Source organism: Teleopsis dalmanni, chromosome 2 (genome assembly GCF_002237135.1).
Source record: "Teleopsis dalmanni isolate 2A chromosome 2, ASM223713v2, whole genome shotgun sequence".
NCBI classification, from domain to species: domain Eukaryota; kingdom Metazoa; phylum Arthropoda; class Insecta; order Diptera; family Diopsidae; genus Teleopsis; species Teleopsis dalmanni.
This window is the reverse complement of record NC_051847.1, coordinates 128,267,661-128,286,412: the sequence shown is the minus strand read 5'-3', so window position 1 is coordinate 128,286,412 and position 18,752 is coordinate 128,267,661. Positions and strand designations below refer to the sequence as shown.

The window sequence follows — 18,752 nt, the reverse complement described above, 5'->3', positions numbered from 1 at the left end:
ATATTTAAACAAAATGAAGAGTTTAAATTTACAACAACTAGTCATATTGACTAACAAGAGGTTTTTTTATTACAAGTAGGTTTATCTAAGTCTATCTAGGGTGAGCATATAGATACGAACTAGTCATCTCCTTGCTGGTTGAAACGCCTCAAAAGGTCATTAGGTTTGAAGCGGCATAAGCGTCTGTGAGTGACATCACAAAGTAGCGCTGGAATGGTGCTGTTTAAGTGTTGTCTCAACCTGTCATAATGTTTTTTAGCAGCCTTCTGAATTTCTTGTTTGACAGTAGGTATTTCAAGGTCACGATGTAGATCAGAATTTCGCACATACCACGGAGCGTTAACTGCATCCCTGATTGCTTTGTTTTGAAATCTTTGCATCATATCGATTATATGTTTTTTCGCACAGCCCCAGATTTGGACACCATAGAGCCAGACCGGCTTGAAGACTTGTTTATAGATCATAAGCTTGTTTTGCTGAGATAATTTAGAATTCCTTCCAATAAGCCAAGTTAACTTTTTGTATCTTATTTTTAGCTCATTTAATTTTTTCTTGACGTGTACCTTCCATCTCAGTTTGGCATCTAGACTCATACCCAGATATTTCGCAGAATTTGCAACTGGAATTTTTACGCTATTTAGAAATAATGAAAATTGATTTTCTCTTTTGTTAGTAAAGTCTACATGATTAGATTTTGAACTGTTTACTATCAGCTTCCATTTATTTGTCCACTGTTCAATTTCTTGAAGAGCGATTTGAAGCTTAGTGGTAGACACCTTGTTGTTTGGACCTGTAGCCATTAATACCGTGTCATCTGCAAAAGTTCCAACAATACATCTTGGGTTCACTGGCAAATCATATGTGTACAGCAGGTACAGCAATGGGCCTAGTATACTCCCCTGAGGGACCCCGCGATTTATAGGATATAATTTCGAATACGCGTCAAGTAGTTTAACTCGATAGTACCTTTCGCCAATATACGATTCCAGTAGTTTACAATATTTCTGTGGCAGGACAGTGTTTAACTTATATATCAGGCCAGAGTGCCAAACCCCGTCAAAAGCCTTTGATATATCCAGAAACACAGCTGAACAAGTTTCTTTGTTTTCTAAAGCCTTTTCTATTTCGTGCGTAACTCTGTGTACTTGTTCGATTGTTGAGTGTTTTTTCCGAAATCCAAACTGATGATTTGGGATAAGATTTCTTTGACAAACTACTTTTTCAAGTCTTTTACAGATAAGCTTTTCGAACAGTTTTCCTATGGTTGGCAGGAGAGAGATTGGTCTATATGAAGTTGGAGAATGTTGGTCCTTATTTGGTTTTAGTACCATCACCACTTCAGCAACTTTCCAATAGTTAGGGACATGATTTAATTTTATACTCGCATTAAATATCTGTGCAAGTTTGGCTACTCCTTTTGGAGGTAGCTTTTTCAACACTTCACTAGTTATGAGGTCATATCCTGGTGATTTCTTTAATTTCAATTTTTTGATTTCCCCAGTTACTTCTTTATTTTTTATCCTCATAATAGCTTCATCATCTATGTTGTCATTTGGCTCTATATGATGGGTTTCTTCTTGATTGAAGGTATTACTTAAGTATTCAGCCAAAACTTGTGCCTTTTCAATATTGCTTTTCGCCCATTCATTATTATCTTTTTTTAATGGAGGATTATGAGTGATCGGTCTTTTATATTTTTTCATAGCTTTCCAGAGAGAATAGTTAGTTTTGCTATCATATGTCAAGTTTGTAAGATATTTCTTAACATTTTCATTTTTAAAATTACTGATTTCTCTTCTTAATTTTTGAGTGGCATTATTAAGGTTTCTTTTATCTTGTATTAATCGTGATTGTTGCCATTTTTTACGTAATTTTCTTTTATTATAGACTAGATTTAAAATTTCGACCGGATAGTTTTTATCAAATTGCTTACTATTCTGCAGTGGAGAACTGCGCCATGCCGATTTTTGAATCAAGTTTGTAAAGCAATGCGTTTCACTCTCTAGGTCATTTATACTTCGTATTTTGCAGGATAGGTCAATATTTTCATTTATCTGGGCCTTAAAATAATTCCAGTCTGTTAGACGGTTTGTTAGTGTCGGTTTAGGTAGCGTAGATAGAATATTACATCCATAAGTAAGCAATATTGGAGAATGGTCAGAATTTAAGTCAAGTCCTGTTTTAACTTCAATGTCTCTTTTTTGAATTTTATTTACAATAAAGAAATCAATGACATCTGGTAATTTATTTCTATCAGTTGGCCAGTATGTTGGAGAGCCAGTGGAGAGAACTTCAAAACCTGTGGCCTGACATGCTTTAAGTAATTCCTTACCCTTTGTGGTATTTAGTCTTGACCCCCATTGAACATTTTTTGCGTTAAAATCACCACCAATTATTGCTTTATGTTTGTGTAATTTTAATAGATCTATGTATTGTTCATATTTTACGTTATGTCTTGGTGGACTATAGATGGACGATATTTGTATTTTGGAACCACTCTCTTCGACTGCAACGGTTGTTGCCTGAAACTCTTCATTAGAGAGTTTATTATCTTGATAATGCTTAATGTTGGATTTAATTATAACGGCACTTCCGCCTCTAGCATTATTGCTTGGATGAATAGTATGATAAATATTATAGTTTTTAAAATTGATATACGATTCTTTTGTAAAATGATTTTCGCTTATTAGGCATATGTCTATATTTTCTGTTTGCAGAAGTAATTCTAATTCGTTTTTGTGTTGAAGCAAACCATTTGCGTTCCATTCCATAATTTTAAGAGCAATCATACAGATGTACAGTTATGTTTTTGTTCTAAGTTGTCTAGGCGATTTTCTATTGCCATTAGTTTTTCAAGAATAACAGAGAGGACATTTTGTGATTCATCAGATATATTTATTTTTTGGGCTATGGAGGTTGTTGGCTTGATAGCGTCTGCATATGATACTTTAGCGATTCTTCGACTTGTGTATACTATTGGTCTTTCGATATTATCTGTTTGAACTGGGACAGGACCTTTTTTTGTTTTTTGGTCTCTTAATTTTTGAAGCTCCTTTGCGACTACACAACCGCGATATGACGCTGGGTGTTGCTCCCCACAGTTGCAACATTTTGGGTGACTATCATCGGGTTTTTCACAATTTATAGTTTCATGCTTACCTGCACATTTCACACACCTAGGCTGCTTTTGACAGTAGTTTTTGGTATGGTTGAAAGATTGACATTTGTTGCACTGTGGGATAAGTTTAGAGGGTTTTATTGTTTCTATAGATACTATTGTGTTTAATATTTCTTTGATTTCATGGATTTTGTTCGTATCTTCTACTGACTCAAAGGTTAGTATGAACATATCCAGAGGTTTCTTGGTTTTAAATTGTAGCTTATTAAGTGCGCTGACAATTTTAAAACCCTTTTCTGTAAGGTCGCCTACAATATCTTCAGGGTCGCATGAGTGATGCAGGTTTTTTGCTATAACTCTTATTGGTCTAACCTGTTTATGTTCATAAGAGTGCCATGAGAGATTTGCTTCATTTAGAGCTCGAGTTACTTCCCGATAATCGTTACCATCGAAAGTGCTAATTTTACATAAGTCGTTATTCATTAGTTTCAGCAAAAATTTATTTTTGCTTTCCTTTGTGATAATTTTTCTTATGTGATTGTAATTATCAGAGACAGTTACCATAATTGGAGGTGGACGAAGCTTGGTTGATGTCTCTTCCGTTTCATTAGAATGCTTTTGTGTCACATTGTTGAGAATTGGTGACACACTTGGAGATGTAGTAGCTTTGCGCTTTTTTGAGGCTCTTTTATTATTTTTTTTAACGATCCAGTCGGTTTCTCGAGCAAGCTCTTCCTCGTCTGTTTCGTAAGTTATGGTGGTTTGCTCTTTCGGAACATTGTTGTTTGTAAGTTGCGACCTTAATTTTTGGTTTTCACTTTTGAGTTGGATAATTTCTTGATGAAGTTTGCCGCATAAGACTTCTAATTCTCTCATTTTTTTATTAAGAGCTTCATTATTTTTGTCATTAGTGTGGCTGGTGTTTGTGGACATGTTAATTTCGTATGGAACTATATCTTTTGGACTGTTTGGAGAAGTTATGTTTAAATTATTATTTTTATTACTAATTAATTTAATTTTATTTGCTATAGCAATCTCACTAGCGGTTTTTTTAATGTTTATTTCGGTTTTCGATTTACCTATAGATTTGTTTATAGGTTGATCGTTTATTTTAATGTCTTCTGCATTAAACGTTATGTAGCCATTTAGGCCATTTTCACTTATTAGTGACTGTCTTCGTATATTACTTTTAGAATTGTTCATAAAAATTAAATATTAAAAGAAATAAATTTTTTAGTTTGATGACAACTGATTATATAGTATATATATGAATATTAAATTTTTACAAAAGAATTAAAAATATACACTGTGGCAACGCCACTTTTATAAATTGCAACTTTCGTTAAAGAATAAACAACAAATGCTGTCTCTATCAGCTGTTTTGAAAGTATTAGTAACTAATAATTTTATTGCTTTTGAATAATTTGTTTTGATTTTTTTTTATTTTTTTATTAAAATTAAAATTCAAAAATATATTTTGCAATTTAAACATATAAACCGCACTTTTGCTGACACGGATCGCGACAACTAGAGTATACGTTTATTATTTAATCTTTGTGTGCACTTATTTAAATTTGTTTCTTTAAATTTTAGATGTAAATTTAGATAAAAAACGGAGCGTCTGCAGTTCGTGACCTATGTTTGCACTACATCGAATAACTACTACTTGCACTACTTGATAATGATGAAGGAATTTGTTAAAGGAGTAGTTTTTATTTTGCAGAATATGCAATATGTAATACTATGTCGGTTTATATGTGGAGTGAGAATACACATATCAAATTTGCAGTAACAATTGCAGACTATTTATCAATCAATACGGAATCAGATAAAAAATTGTAGATAAAAGCAAATTTGATAGCTTAACACTAAGCGTTTCTCCACGAAAGATAGACATATAATTCTCGTTACTAATTGGTCAAGCTAACGACAATCTTAAGGCTTACATTCTAAAAATGATATTGATTTTGTTGGTTCAATGGATTATGATATAATGAAGACCTTAGTTCTTGTCTGGAAATTATTTTCAATGTTTATGTTTAAAACAAAAAGTTGAATTTCTGATAGGATACCGAGCACTAATTATATAGTCCACATTTCTGTAGCAGTACTCAAGATATTCACATATTATTTCAAATTTATTCAAATTTCAAATTAGCAATATCATTATAGGAAATAAATAGGAAAAACAAGATACAAGTAAATAAACAATGAATATATTAAAAGATAGTTGAAGAATTTAAGATTTATGAGTCTTAGAACCTTATATGGAAAAAGCAGTGTTTCTTCTTAATCAATAGTTACGCTCAAAGGAACATTACTGTATTATATTTCGCTTTGAATTATTTCAAATATTTATTTCTATAAATCTATCTGGGAGTGATATGAATGACCCTGTATAAATAAACCAAACAGAATAGCATAAAAATCATTAGTATAAAATTGGTAAATAAAATCACAAATACTGTCTGTGGTTTTAGAATTGAAATGATTACGGTTTAGTTTTTATAGCAAGTTTTTATGCTCCTATTCAAAATAGGGAAAGGATAGAAAAGGAATGAAACTTTTTAGAAAACATGATTTTCTTATCAAACTAATCACTAAATTGCTTAAGTAAATACAAAAGCATGTATGTGTGTATTTTTTTGCTTTGCTAAAATGAATCCTTAAATCAATGTTATTTAGATAAAACATGCAAAAATCATTTATCTTTGCTTAGATGAGGTAATCTTTGGGAAAATCCTTAATATAGATTTCAATTTTAGTATTCGCATGAGCACAAAAAACAAAAAATTGCTATTTTTAAAATGATTTGAAGTTTTTCAAAACTATTTAGAATAGTTAATTTTTAATTTTTAGAGAATATGATCAGCAAGTTTTTCCTAAAAAGTTTTTGTTAAAATTATTAAAAATTAAAAGATGCATTTTTATCGTTTTCTATTCGTTTTGAAAATTTGACTCATTATAATTAAGAGTAGGATCATTAATAGTACTAGGAGTAGGTACATGAGGAAGACCGCCCAAACGTAAAAACATACCCACATTCTAATTTAAATATTTAAACATATATTAAACTACACTGAAATTCAGAAGACCACACAATACTCTTCGTGTATTGTAGATGCCTGCTCTATACCGACACGGCTTTTCACGTTTCGTTATAATTTATGTTGAGGTATCCTCAGCCTATTTCCAGGGGTCGCTACAATAAATTTGTATGCGCGAGGATAGGACTTTTCATAATAAGGATAACGTGTTTAATTTTACAGTAAGGTTTATTTAAAAATTCATAATATTAATAAAACAGTATTTTAAAAGCAAAAGAATTTAATTGAACGTAATTAGATATAAACTAGAGATTAGAATGTGTGCAATTTTCAAAGTCAAATTTATATAAAATATTATTATTTTTTTACAATCGTATTTCAAAAAAAAAAAAAAACAAACAGATTAGTTAAACATGATTAGATATAGACTTGAGATTCTTTCCAAAAGACAATTATTACATTCTGAAGATTATATAGCACAATTGGCCACATGACATATGACGTATTCACTTATTACTATTAATATTTATTAATGTTTTGACGGCTATGGCGACTATCTGTTTTTTTTTTTTTTGATGGATTTGGTCTTAAGTTCGTGAAACATTGTAAGCTTATTAATATAAGCCATTGACTTTCAGTAGCCTTAGAAAAAAGCAATGATGATGTCAAATTGAACGTATGCGGACAGTCAAAACCGATATTTTTTGATATCAAAATACTGGCGAACAATGAAACCAGAAGTGCTGCAGATCATTTTATGCACAATGCGCTTAAAAAAATAGATTGTTATAGCGGGATAACGCACCTGACAGACAGTTATTACTTTGCCACTGACTTCAATGAAAAAGTATGTTGTGTTGATTATATCAACACACCATACTCCAAACAACTTTATATAAGTTAAAAAGTTTTTTTCGAATTTGAAAGGTTTTCTATGGCGTTAAATCGCAATTTAAATTCTTGCTTTCCTCGTCAAAATTGCAGTGCTGTCAGATAGGACCATATTAAATAGCTAACTCTGTACAATACATTTTGATGCTAAACTATTTTAAGGCCCACAATTCATCACCTGATATGATAATGTGATGGAACTCATTACATCTGTGCAATAAAAGTGTACTTTTTATCAAGCTTAAAGATATTGTACGTTTTGGTAGTGTATAAGAGGAGCGGTTGCAGTACCTACCAGGGTGCTGGCAATGCTCAAAATGAAATTCTTTTTAAAAGTTACATTAGTTAACAAAAAACATATCCGGTGCAATACATTTGTGCAATTCCTTTTTTTAAATAGATTCTTAAATATTTTTATTTAGTCATCATTTAAAGTATTTTGTAAATAAATAATAAATAATAGACCTCGATAATTACAAACAGTGGAATAAAATATTAAAAGTTTATTAACCTAAATAGGATCATTCTTGTTAATGTGCACTTTCCATATATTTGTCATAAATCTTGATTATTTGTCACTATTGTAAGTTTGTCCTAATTTTTTTATATTTCAGGGATCATATTTCAGAAGAAATCTCTTCACTTACATAAACAAGAGTATAAATTTCAATCCTGATTTTGCAAACTTTTATGTTGAAATATACGCTGCTAACTAGTCAACGCAGTGCGGTTAGCGAATTTCATTTATGGTTGCTAAGTGTGCTTATATGAGATAATATATTTCCGCATAAAAGTGACATGAAAACATAAGCATTCCCTCAAAGTAACCCAACTGCTACTCCAGAAACACTCCGCACATTGCGAAACAAAGCCAGTTTCGCGGCTCGCAGTGTTCTGTGCTGCAGTATGTCTGCGTACTGTACACTTCCGACTGAACGAATGTATCCATTTTTGTTGGTTTCGTTCACAAATGCTGAGCGCTACTTAGCTATTTAAATATGAAGTCATAAAAAATTGGGTCAGCATAGAGTGAAACTTCGTGTTTCACAAACGCATCGTTACTGCAATTATTTAGCAACTATAGGCGTGCCTGCTGGGCTCCACTTCATTTCATGCAGAATTTTGCACTACTCGCAGTACATGCAGAACAAAGAGTTCTACGTGCATAAAGACCACCAACAAAAGAAAAAAAAATAACATAAACTAAAAAAAACTATAGTAAACTGTAATCCATGCGTGTACTTCGACGGGGACAGGGGACATTCCGTAGAAATATTCTTGCTCCAAATACGCTGGAAGCGTCAATAATTTGTGTTCAACCACATAAATGCCTCACACACGTACACACGTTTACCAACATAATGACAAAAGTACACCGAATCATATTTACTGACATAAACATGCATTTTACATGCGGTTGTTCACTTTGTTCCTGACTGCCGTTTGTCGTTGTTGGTGCTGATGTTAGCTGTCTATCTTTGGCACGTACTGTACATCAGCTTAAGCCATTAAATAGTCGCTTGCCTAGTTAGGAGGCATAAAAGTTTGCTAAATGGTGATGTTTTTGTATAAATTGCTGACTGCAATATTTAAGCCTCCGGCGGATTTCCACAATTCAATTTAGTAACTTGCAACAACGGAATAATGCCAAATATGAAGCGAAAAATACACACAAAAATAAAGTTCTTCAATTTATTTTGAGTTATTGGTAAATATCAATTTTTTTGAAAAATTTGAAGACAATAGTTTTAACCTTATTTTATTGCTTCCTAGTCATATTAGTAGGCACATAAGTTCCTATTTACGTGACATTAGTAAAATTTTTACAGTTTTTTTCATCTCCGCATTTTGCAAGGCTGTCTAATCTCATAAAAGAACTCAACTGGTATTAATAGTTATGTATACTCTTGGTTTGCTCAATTAGTGAAATGGAAACTGTTACATTCTGAGTAAGATTTATGTCCTCAGGAATCAATATAGGATACTCATTAGCTATTTTATGTATGACATAAAATTAGAACTATTGTAGCAGAAAAATAGAAGAATCACAAAAACTTGGCTGTCTGCGTATTGAGGAGCCAAACTCAAATCATAATCGTACTTTTGATTCTGTTAAAGACGTTTGACAATTTATCCAAAAAATGTGTGAAGTTGGAGAAACTCTTTATATAAAGATGGAGAAATTTTGCTCTCTTTGTAAAAAAAGTGGGGGAAACTAAGAATGTTTTCATGATTCTATATGAAAAAGAGACTTTAACCAGTGTATTATCTCTGAAAACATATATCATAAGTAATAGAAATGAGATTTATAAAATGGAAAGTTTAAATTTTTAATAGAAATATCTAATAAAGATCAGGGACTTAAGCCAATTAATATTTTAAATTTTTTTATATAAGCAATAAGTTCCAAAATGATTTAATCCTACATTTAATTTTCATTCAGTGATATGCAAATTATCTGTATCAAAATCTATTAGTTTTTGGGATCTTATACTAAACTAAAAGACTTCAGTTCAATTAGAGTAACATACTTCTTACTTAAGACTATATTAGACATTGTAGAAATTCATATCGTAATCAGTCTATTCCACTTTATGCATATACCATAATTATACATACATATATAAGTTCCCATTAGTTGAAAGGTTTTACTGAAAACAAATATTATGTATAAGAATAATCTTGTGTTAAAATAAATCTTCTAGCTTAGATATATTTAGAAAATGAAATAACAAATTTCTTATGTTTCACGTCTGATAACTGGAATACGATTTCAGCCAAACGTCTTTCATAATTTGATGGCTGAGATCATCCCAACTCGTTCCTTAAACCCACTAAGTTCAAGAAGAAAACATTGATTATAAAAACAATGCCTGAAGGTGAAGGTCTAAAGAAAGCAATATTGGAGAAATATAATATATCCAATATTCCCAACTCGTTCCTTAAACCCACTAAGTTCAAATATCACACTTGGGATTGAAATGCTTTCCACCTACCGCAAACGAAAACAAAAAAGAATCATGATCTGAGTCCGTCGTATTCGACGTGTTTAATGAAATGAATTATTTCTGCAAAAAACATAAAGAACTGCAATAGAGCAATGGTCTAAAAATTGAAATTCTGTGCAAAGTCATGGCATTATTACAGCATCCATGAATGACACATGGCGTATACGTATCCTCGACTTATACTTTTCAGTACAGAACGCTTAAATAATAGGCGTTCTGTACGTCAAATTATGTTGACGTTGAGATATATGTTGAAATAAAACTCAACCTAAATTATGAGGAAATATGGGGAAAACTTAAGACACATTTTTGTGGTTAATGGTATACGAGAAACTCCATTTTTAGAAACATAAAAATTAATAAAAGAATGAAGCGTATTTTCATTTAATGAATTCGTTACTACAGCTAGCTTCTATTAAATACTCATTAATAAAAAAACTCATAGTTTTATTTTGGAAATTATATTAAAGTTAAAGTTAATATAAATTGCATTAAATGCTTTTGTAATAGCATTCACTGTAGAAAATAACAAAAGTTCAGTTTCTGGTATCATTGTTTAATACACTTCAATTATTTCAATGAAAGCCTTTCAAACGCATATTTATTGTAATAAATTTTATAATAATATGATGATAGTAATCAAAATACATATTTTTTTTTAATTAGAAGCTCTAACTACGATAACCCAATCATATAATAATTATTATAATCTTTTTTATCAACTATTCAATGGGAAATTTATTAAGTCCATATATGGTTAATCAACTACTGACATAGTTCAGTGAGAACCTGAAAGCAATGTTTGACACAGAAAACGACTATATATGACGATGAGAATTATTAACCTATACTCATATATTTGGAATAATGTTCACACATGTGTGACTTGTATAGACTTGCCGTCTATACTAGCACTTTTAATGGTGAGTTTGTGGAGAACTCAGCAATATAAACAATAACAGAGACAAATAACATCGGCAACGCCAATTGTTCTCTCATATATTGTCTGATAATTTATGTTATAAGTGAATGGGTTAAGACTAACACCAATTGAAATGCTATCAACAGAATATGACTTTATATGGCAGCAAGCAATATTAAAATATACTCCTCATATAAGAGATAAAGAGGGCAAAGACGCGTTACCGTCCCTTAATTCCAGTTTTTTCTCTCATATAGAAGAGTTGGTTGAGAGTTTTGATATATAAACAATAACAGAGCCAAATAACAATGGAAAGCTTTTTGATTTCTTTTCTTTTTGATTTAAAAATATATAAACAAACTTAAAAATATAATTTTTAATATTGTTATCTAGCAATTATCAATAAAAATACTAAAAAAACACAAAATTGTTGTTGTTTTTTTTAAACAAATTAAAATAAAATTTTTATTTATTATATATATGGAACAAATACTTAAATTTGTTCAGTATGTACAAAAGCGTCTCGCTTGAAACACGTTACGCCCAAAAAAAATATTTGTTTGAAAGTGTTTAATTATTGACTTGAATATGGCAGACAAAGTTGATAGTTTTAATGAAGATGAATTAGAAGCGCCTGAGTGGATAAATGCTGACTTTCTAACAAAAGTGCTGAATAGCTGTGAAACAGATACAGATATTACAGTGAATAACTTTAAAATAACACCCGCTTCAGCTAAAGGAGATCATTATGCTAGCATTATGTTCAGAATCTATGTTGAATTTAAACAGAAGGGCGAACTGAGGAAGAAAACATTGATTATTAAAACAATGCCTGAAGCTGAAGGTCTAAAGAAAGCAATATTAGAGAAATCTAGTATATTTGAAATTGAAATCGGAATGTATACGCAAATTTTACCCAAATTTGAAGAACTTTTACGCAGTGTTGGTGATAAAACTGTATTAAGTCCAAAGTAAGTGTTTGGATTTTATTACGACGACCTTAAATATTAAACATAATGTTTATTTTTAATATCTGTAGATGTTTGTACCAAAGTTTGAGTCCAAAGAAATTAATAATATTGGAAGATTTGGTACCTTTAGGGTACGCAACGTTACACGAACGTCACATTAACTTAGATGAAGTTAAAATGGTTTATTCGAAATTAGCAAAGTGGCATGCAATGAGTTACAAGATTGGGCTTGAGGTATGGAATAGTTTTTTATTTACTACTGATTTAAAATCGATTATATTCTTAAACGATATTATATAGTGATATTGTATTAAATCCGAAACAAAACAAAAACATTTATACTGAGAGAAACCAAGACATCAATAGAGTCATTGATTCGTTTAAATTAGAACGTGTGATGATAATAACATTTTTTAACATGCATTCGTAATATATATTTTTGCCCCTTATCTTCCCTTGATAAATACTCTTCACCACTTAGGTGATAATTTCTTTTTAGGCAGATATATTTCATTTTCTGTATAGTGAAGGTCTTGTTGCATTTGTCGTTGAATTGAGTAATAAATTACAAATCATTCTAAATCAGTATTTTAAATGAAATATATATAAATGATTATATATGTCTTAAAACTTATAAAAGTTGTCAACCCAAAAAAAAGATTTTTTTGAGTTTTTATTGTTACTGATTGATTGTCTTCTAAGCTCGATACACTCTCTTCAATTATGTTATTATGATGTAGCTCTTTATTCAATATAAATCATGCATTTAGTCAAGGTCTTTCAAATACACATTTCTATACATTCATTTGATAAAAACGTTGACCCTTTGGCTTTTAACCACAGAAAAAAACGAATAGATGAATGCGATACTTAAATTTAAATTTTAACAAATACCAAAGATGGGGACGATGTATAGGACACGAAGTATTTTCTCTCCAAATGCGTGTGCATTTGGATAATCATAACATTAAATTAATTCAATAAGTATACATAATATGTTGAACTTATTTTGGGTCTATTTAAAAAATTTCAATCAGCAAAAATACTTCCAATACACTTGTCTTCCTCGGGCTTTTTTCATCTTACATTTAACTATATTTTTTGATTACTACTTGATGTCCAGATTGTATTAGTGGTTTAATCAATAATTTTAAATCTAAATCAAAAACTTTATTCTACTCTGCTCAAATCATTCTAATGGACTACTTGAAACGAAGGTTGATAAACATGGCACCAGGATATAATTTTGTCTTAGTAAAACTCCCCATATTCAGGTTAAAATAACAGCAGCACCGTTTTATATTACAAGAATTCATCGACAGTTAGATACAGAAACATCTAAAGCAAATCAATGAGAAAAATATTTGAGAATACTTTTAAAAAAAATTCCTGCTGATATGTTCAGTATGGCATTTTAAATTTTTCATAAAATATTTTCAGCATGAAGGATTTGTATTCCGATCGAACATCCTATGTATCATCAGATATTAGCAGTTAGTTACACATAAACATACCTACCTATATCTATTAAAAACAAATTACTTTTAGTTCTTATTAGTTCCCTTACTGGTTTTTTCAGAACCCATCTATCTTCGATGATTATCGTTATGGTGTTATGTCTGGTACGGCAATGATCAATAACATAATGTATAAAGATGGTGTGAAAAACTTCGTAGAACTACTAAGCTGTACGCCTAGTTTGGTGCCTTATGTGTCATATTTTCAAAACTTTTGTGAAAATATTCTGCTTAAATGCAAGGATAGTTTCAACGAATACCGCGTAAATCCTCAAGAAACGGCATTTTATGTCTTGAGCCATGGTGATTTTCATAATAAAAACTTAATGTTTAAGAATAATAAGAGCACTGGTAGTCTGGAGGATGTGATGCTGTTAGACTTTCAGTTCTGTTACTTTGGACCACTCGTTAACGATTTGATATATTCATTCTTTTTAATATTAAGTCCTGAGCAACGTCAAAATAACGTTGATGAACTGCTTTATGTCTATTACAAAGAGTTCAAACAAATACTAGAGAAAGTTGACTTTAAAGGTCCAAAGCTCACACTGGCTGCTCTGAAGGAACAAATAATGAAGTATAAGCATTATGGTAAGTTTTGTGTAAATCTTAAGACTTATAATTTAATCTTAGTTTAATTTTTACTTTCAGAACTTTTTCTGTTGACTACTCTTCTGCCGATGTTCTATGGGTTCAAAGATGGTAGTGTCGATGTTGGAAGTTTGATGTCTTCGTCAGAAGCACGTGCACAAATTTATAAAAATAAGGACTATATTAAAGAAATTGAAGAACTTTTGCCTCGATATTTGCATAAAGGTTACTTCGAATACTGATCAAAGTATGCATATATTGAAATTTTATTAAATAGAATTTCATAAGCAGATCTTTCAAAGGAATATGTTATAACTTACAGCATCACCTGGATATTATATTTATTATATTGCAATATATTTGTTATCAATGAAATTCGTATTATTTAAATATTTTAAGTAGCACAATAAATTTCGGATTATTATCACAATTAAATTGTTTTTATAGTATTATTCTCTTATATAGAGCTTCACGGGGTGCTCGGGGTTTTTAATTTTTCTTCGAATCATAATATGTAAATTCATAACAAAAGTTGGTAGAGATGTTATCATTAATAATACGTGCATTACATTATTTGACAAATGCATGCACAAAATATAAGCTGGATATAATAAATGATATATGACCTATACATGAATAGGTAAATATTATATAAAACCATGGTTGCACTGAGACCCCTTGACGATCTCGTACAGATTTGGTATAAAACATGGTACAATTGCTGTATATTTGACGGATTCACTACAATAGTCTAAGCGTAACTTACTAAAAGTTTAATCTCATTCTAAATCTCAATCAATCTCAAAGAGATACATATGCAAAAATACGAATTAATATCATAAATACTAATAGCAATAACTGACAACTTAAGGTAGAGAGAGTAAAGAAAATACTTTGCACTAAACTACTTCAACATCAACTTCATAATACTCCTACATTAACAAAAAGCTAAATTCGTAATGATATCAAGCACACAAATAAATAAATCGTCCTTACTCAATGAATTCTTTGGCCGTAACAATCCGTATGGGTTTTTGGCCTGAGTTCAGTACATCTAGCGCGGGTAGTGCTTCTTGAACTTGATCGCGCCATTGGAGACACGTTATTTCAATACATCTTTTTTCTCTATATACCGCTTTGAATGCCTTATTAACTGGAGTATCATCACCCATTCTGGCAACATAAACAAATTAGAAAAGCCATTGGATGTTAATTTGCTAAATGATAGTAGTGTCGTGATAAAGTTCATACAGATTGTTGCTCAATCAATTGAGGTAGACGTCGCCAACTTATATCCAACCAAAGATTTTGCGAAGAGCTTTTCTCTCAAACAATTTCAGTGCTGTTTTATTATTTTGTAATAGAGTTTATGCTTCTACACCTTTCAGGTAAGATATGCGCCCCACAGGGCGTAATTTTTGTCGTCTAAGAAAGAGATGTTTAGTACAATTGGGTGCTTAAATCGTAGAAGAATAAATTGGCAATGGTCATTGGCTTTCTCCTGATCTCCTGATTGACATTGTTGTTGTTAGTTACGGCTATGTCAAGGTATTCTTTCTTGAGCAACACAAAATTTGATTTATTCAATATAATTCATCATAATACGTTCGTTGAAAATGTAATAGCAATAAAATTTTATTAGATTCTTAACAGCGAAAAAGAAATAAATAAGAAAATACAAAATATATATTTTGTATATAATTACATATTAAATTTATTATTTTTCAAAATAATTAGATGACTTATCAAAACGTATTATATTCTAAAAGAAAATAGCAACAGTATTCTAAAACAGAATAAACAAATTTAAAATTACCAATAATAAAAAAAATTACTGACTAAAATTATTTTTATCTATTAAGTATCAGTCACTTAAAATTGAAGTATTTTATTAATTTTATCGCACTATTGTTCAAATCTCTTGAGTTACTAAGTGCATATATAACATATTAAACTATTGCACATCAGACTTCTACTTGCCTGCAAGGCTGTTATCAGTTGCCATAGTGTCGAAGTGACAAGGTTATGTTTCTTTACTCTACATTTAAAATCAATAAATAGTTTTTACTTCGGTTAATAAAACCAGCGAACCTATCATAATGGTATATAGCAACATACCATATATATTATATATGTGGAATAATTTGTAGGAGAGCTAAAAACATTCTAGAGCGCTTTGTATACGTTACACGTGTATCATAGAATGTTTTATAGATTTATTCAATAGATTTTAAAGAATAAATAAGGGTCTTAAAAGTTAAAAACATATTCACTTTACTTTTTATCAGAGTGTTATATCCCAAAAAGTGTTTTTTATACTAAAAGAACTGAAGACAAAAAAAAATTAATTCTAATTACAACTATATAAGTGATAGATATTGAGGAGAAGCTTTATCGAGTGTGAAATTATGGAATATTTATAAAATTTGAATCTAAGCTATGACCAATGAGTTTTTCCTTTTTTTTTGCGATAGTTAACAACCGCATTGATGTTTTTTAACAAACATCAAAAGCCACAGTATGAGACCTAAACCAACTAAAATCATGGCTTAGGAATGGATATATGGAAAATTATAACCACATTTCAGTAATGAAGAACAGACATAGGAGCAGATAGGCTATAGTCAGCAAGCCAAATTTATCAAAAGTTTGACCAGAATGATTAAATGGGGAAAGCTTTTATAAGTGAAGACAGTGGAGTTAGCTCAAGCTTGCAGCACGACTAAGCTGAGAGTAAACTTTAGCCCGCGGTTCTTACAACCTCGATTGTAAAATGGAATGTGTGGCAGGTTGGCGTGCTTTGTTTTGAGATAAAAGCAAGGAATTAAGGGGGCTTGTGTTGTATGGTATTAACTAGTATGGTTTGTAGAGGGTCATTTTGGAGAATATTGAAAAGATCATGACCCCTTACGAAATATTTACTAATCATTAGACTACAATGAGTACACAAAATTTAATGGGTGTAGAGCAAAGTTTCTTCACACGGCAAATAAGTAGAAGCAAAGGATTTTATATGATTTAATACCATTACCGGAAACACAAAATTATTGCGCGCAATATGATTGCAGAAATTATACATTGGAAACTGATTGTGCTATCTCATTTTGATATTAACTCTCAAGAATAATGTAACAACATTTATGTAAATGAGTAATAATATTTACATATTTATAATAATATTACAACATAGGTTCTACTTCGGTTTAAATGAAAAAAAAAGAAAATAAAATAAAGACTACATGCCGAGGAATAGTCTTTTCGAAAAATTGTCAAACAAATTCTAATATTTGAGTCATAAAATAGACACTCAAGAGCGAAAGAGAGATTCGATCAATTCAACATTTTGTAAAATATTCTATACAATATTTGCAAGACGTACTCGATCGTTCCATTGTTAATGGAGGCATTATTTATACTCTTCACGTGCATGAATCATCAATACTTAATACTATCACAAATCTGTGTACTTCAATTCTCAAACAAAATACATACATACATTGCATATGCTAGCAAAATTTGTTTCTGCTTAGCCAAACAAAGCAACAACAACACACACCAAAACAAAAATAGAATAAAAAACATAAACAAACTTTATGCTCAACAAATCATAGCGCTCGCGGAAAATTTCTCCAAAATTATGTTTATGTTTACTAGCGTGTACTCTCTCTTATTTATTCTACTCCAACATATGGTGAGTACTTATGAGTACTTCTGCTTGTCTTTACTTATAAATGCAAACTGTTTATACTAAGGCGAGGCTGATTTATCACTACCGGCATTTTGTACTACAAATACTCAGGAAAAACCTGTTTGGTATGCACTTATACTTGCTCTTTCACGTATAACAGAGATAGGCAAATTAATATTTCGGCATTAAGTATAAACATTGAGAAATATACTCAATGTTTTCAGTTATTATCGGTGAGTTTTTTTATATGTACATACATATATGTACATATTTGGCAAAGAAAAAAGTTTGTGTGTGCTTAGCAAAACTCTTCATGCTTAATCCCCTATTTTGATTGTTAAGAAAATTTGAAAGAAATTGATTTATTTCCTCTTAAAATGTTTATGGTTTAATAAATCTTTTTTTTAATTCAGTTATTAAATGTTCACCTTTTGTCGCTGTGTATTAAACAAAACACCCTAACAATGCTTACGAAAATAATATGTTTATATATTTTTATCAACCTCCGGAGTACACTCTAAGTCAGTAGAGTAGAAGGGGATGAGGATCAATGGTATATAGACCATTAAGGTCGATTGCGATACCAGATCAGAGTCTTGATTTTTTCTTTTAGCGATAGTGTGCGAATTTTATTGAGTTTTCAACAGAAACCTCAGGTATGTGCTCCAGTCCGGTAAAACTGGAGCACATACCGAGTTCTGGAGAGAGCCGGACAGCTACACAGCAGGTCTTCCAGGTTTCCTTTGCATTGAGCTCGTTACATTTTCTACAAACATCGCAGTAAATTAGGTTTAGTTTTCGTTTTTAGTAATATCATCAATTGCCTCATTTCCCTCTATGCCTTTATGACCAGGAATATAGTAGATACAAAGTCTGCGGTGCAAGCTAGTCTGGCTATAGCTTCCTTGCATTCTAGAACATTTTTGGATGATGACCAGTATTTTTTGACATTGAAATTGAAAGCTAGAAAAACTATACAGTTCTGTATAGTTGAGATAT

General features: G+C 30.8%; 1 protein-coding gene across 1 annotated transcript; it reads left to right on the top strand.

Annotated features, from left to right (window-relative positions):
- Nucleotides 1-11,506: 11,506 nt before the first annotated feature.
- Nucleotides 11,507-14,429, top strand: LOC119678998. Its single transcript, XM_038091133.1, has 4 exons — nucleotides 11,507-11,957; nucleotides 12,026-12,191; nucleotides 13,537-14,065; nucleotides 14,126-14,429. The coding sequence occupies exons 1-4, from the start codon at nucleotides 11,575-11,577 to the stop codon at nucleotides 14,305-14,307; spliced, it is 1,260 nt and encodes a 419-aa protein (XP_037947061.1). The 5' UTR covers nucleotides 11,507-11,574; the 3' UTR covers nucleotides 14,308-14,429.
- The last annotated feature ends 4,323 nt before the right edge of the window (nucleotides 14,430-18,752 follow it).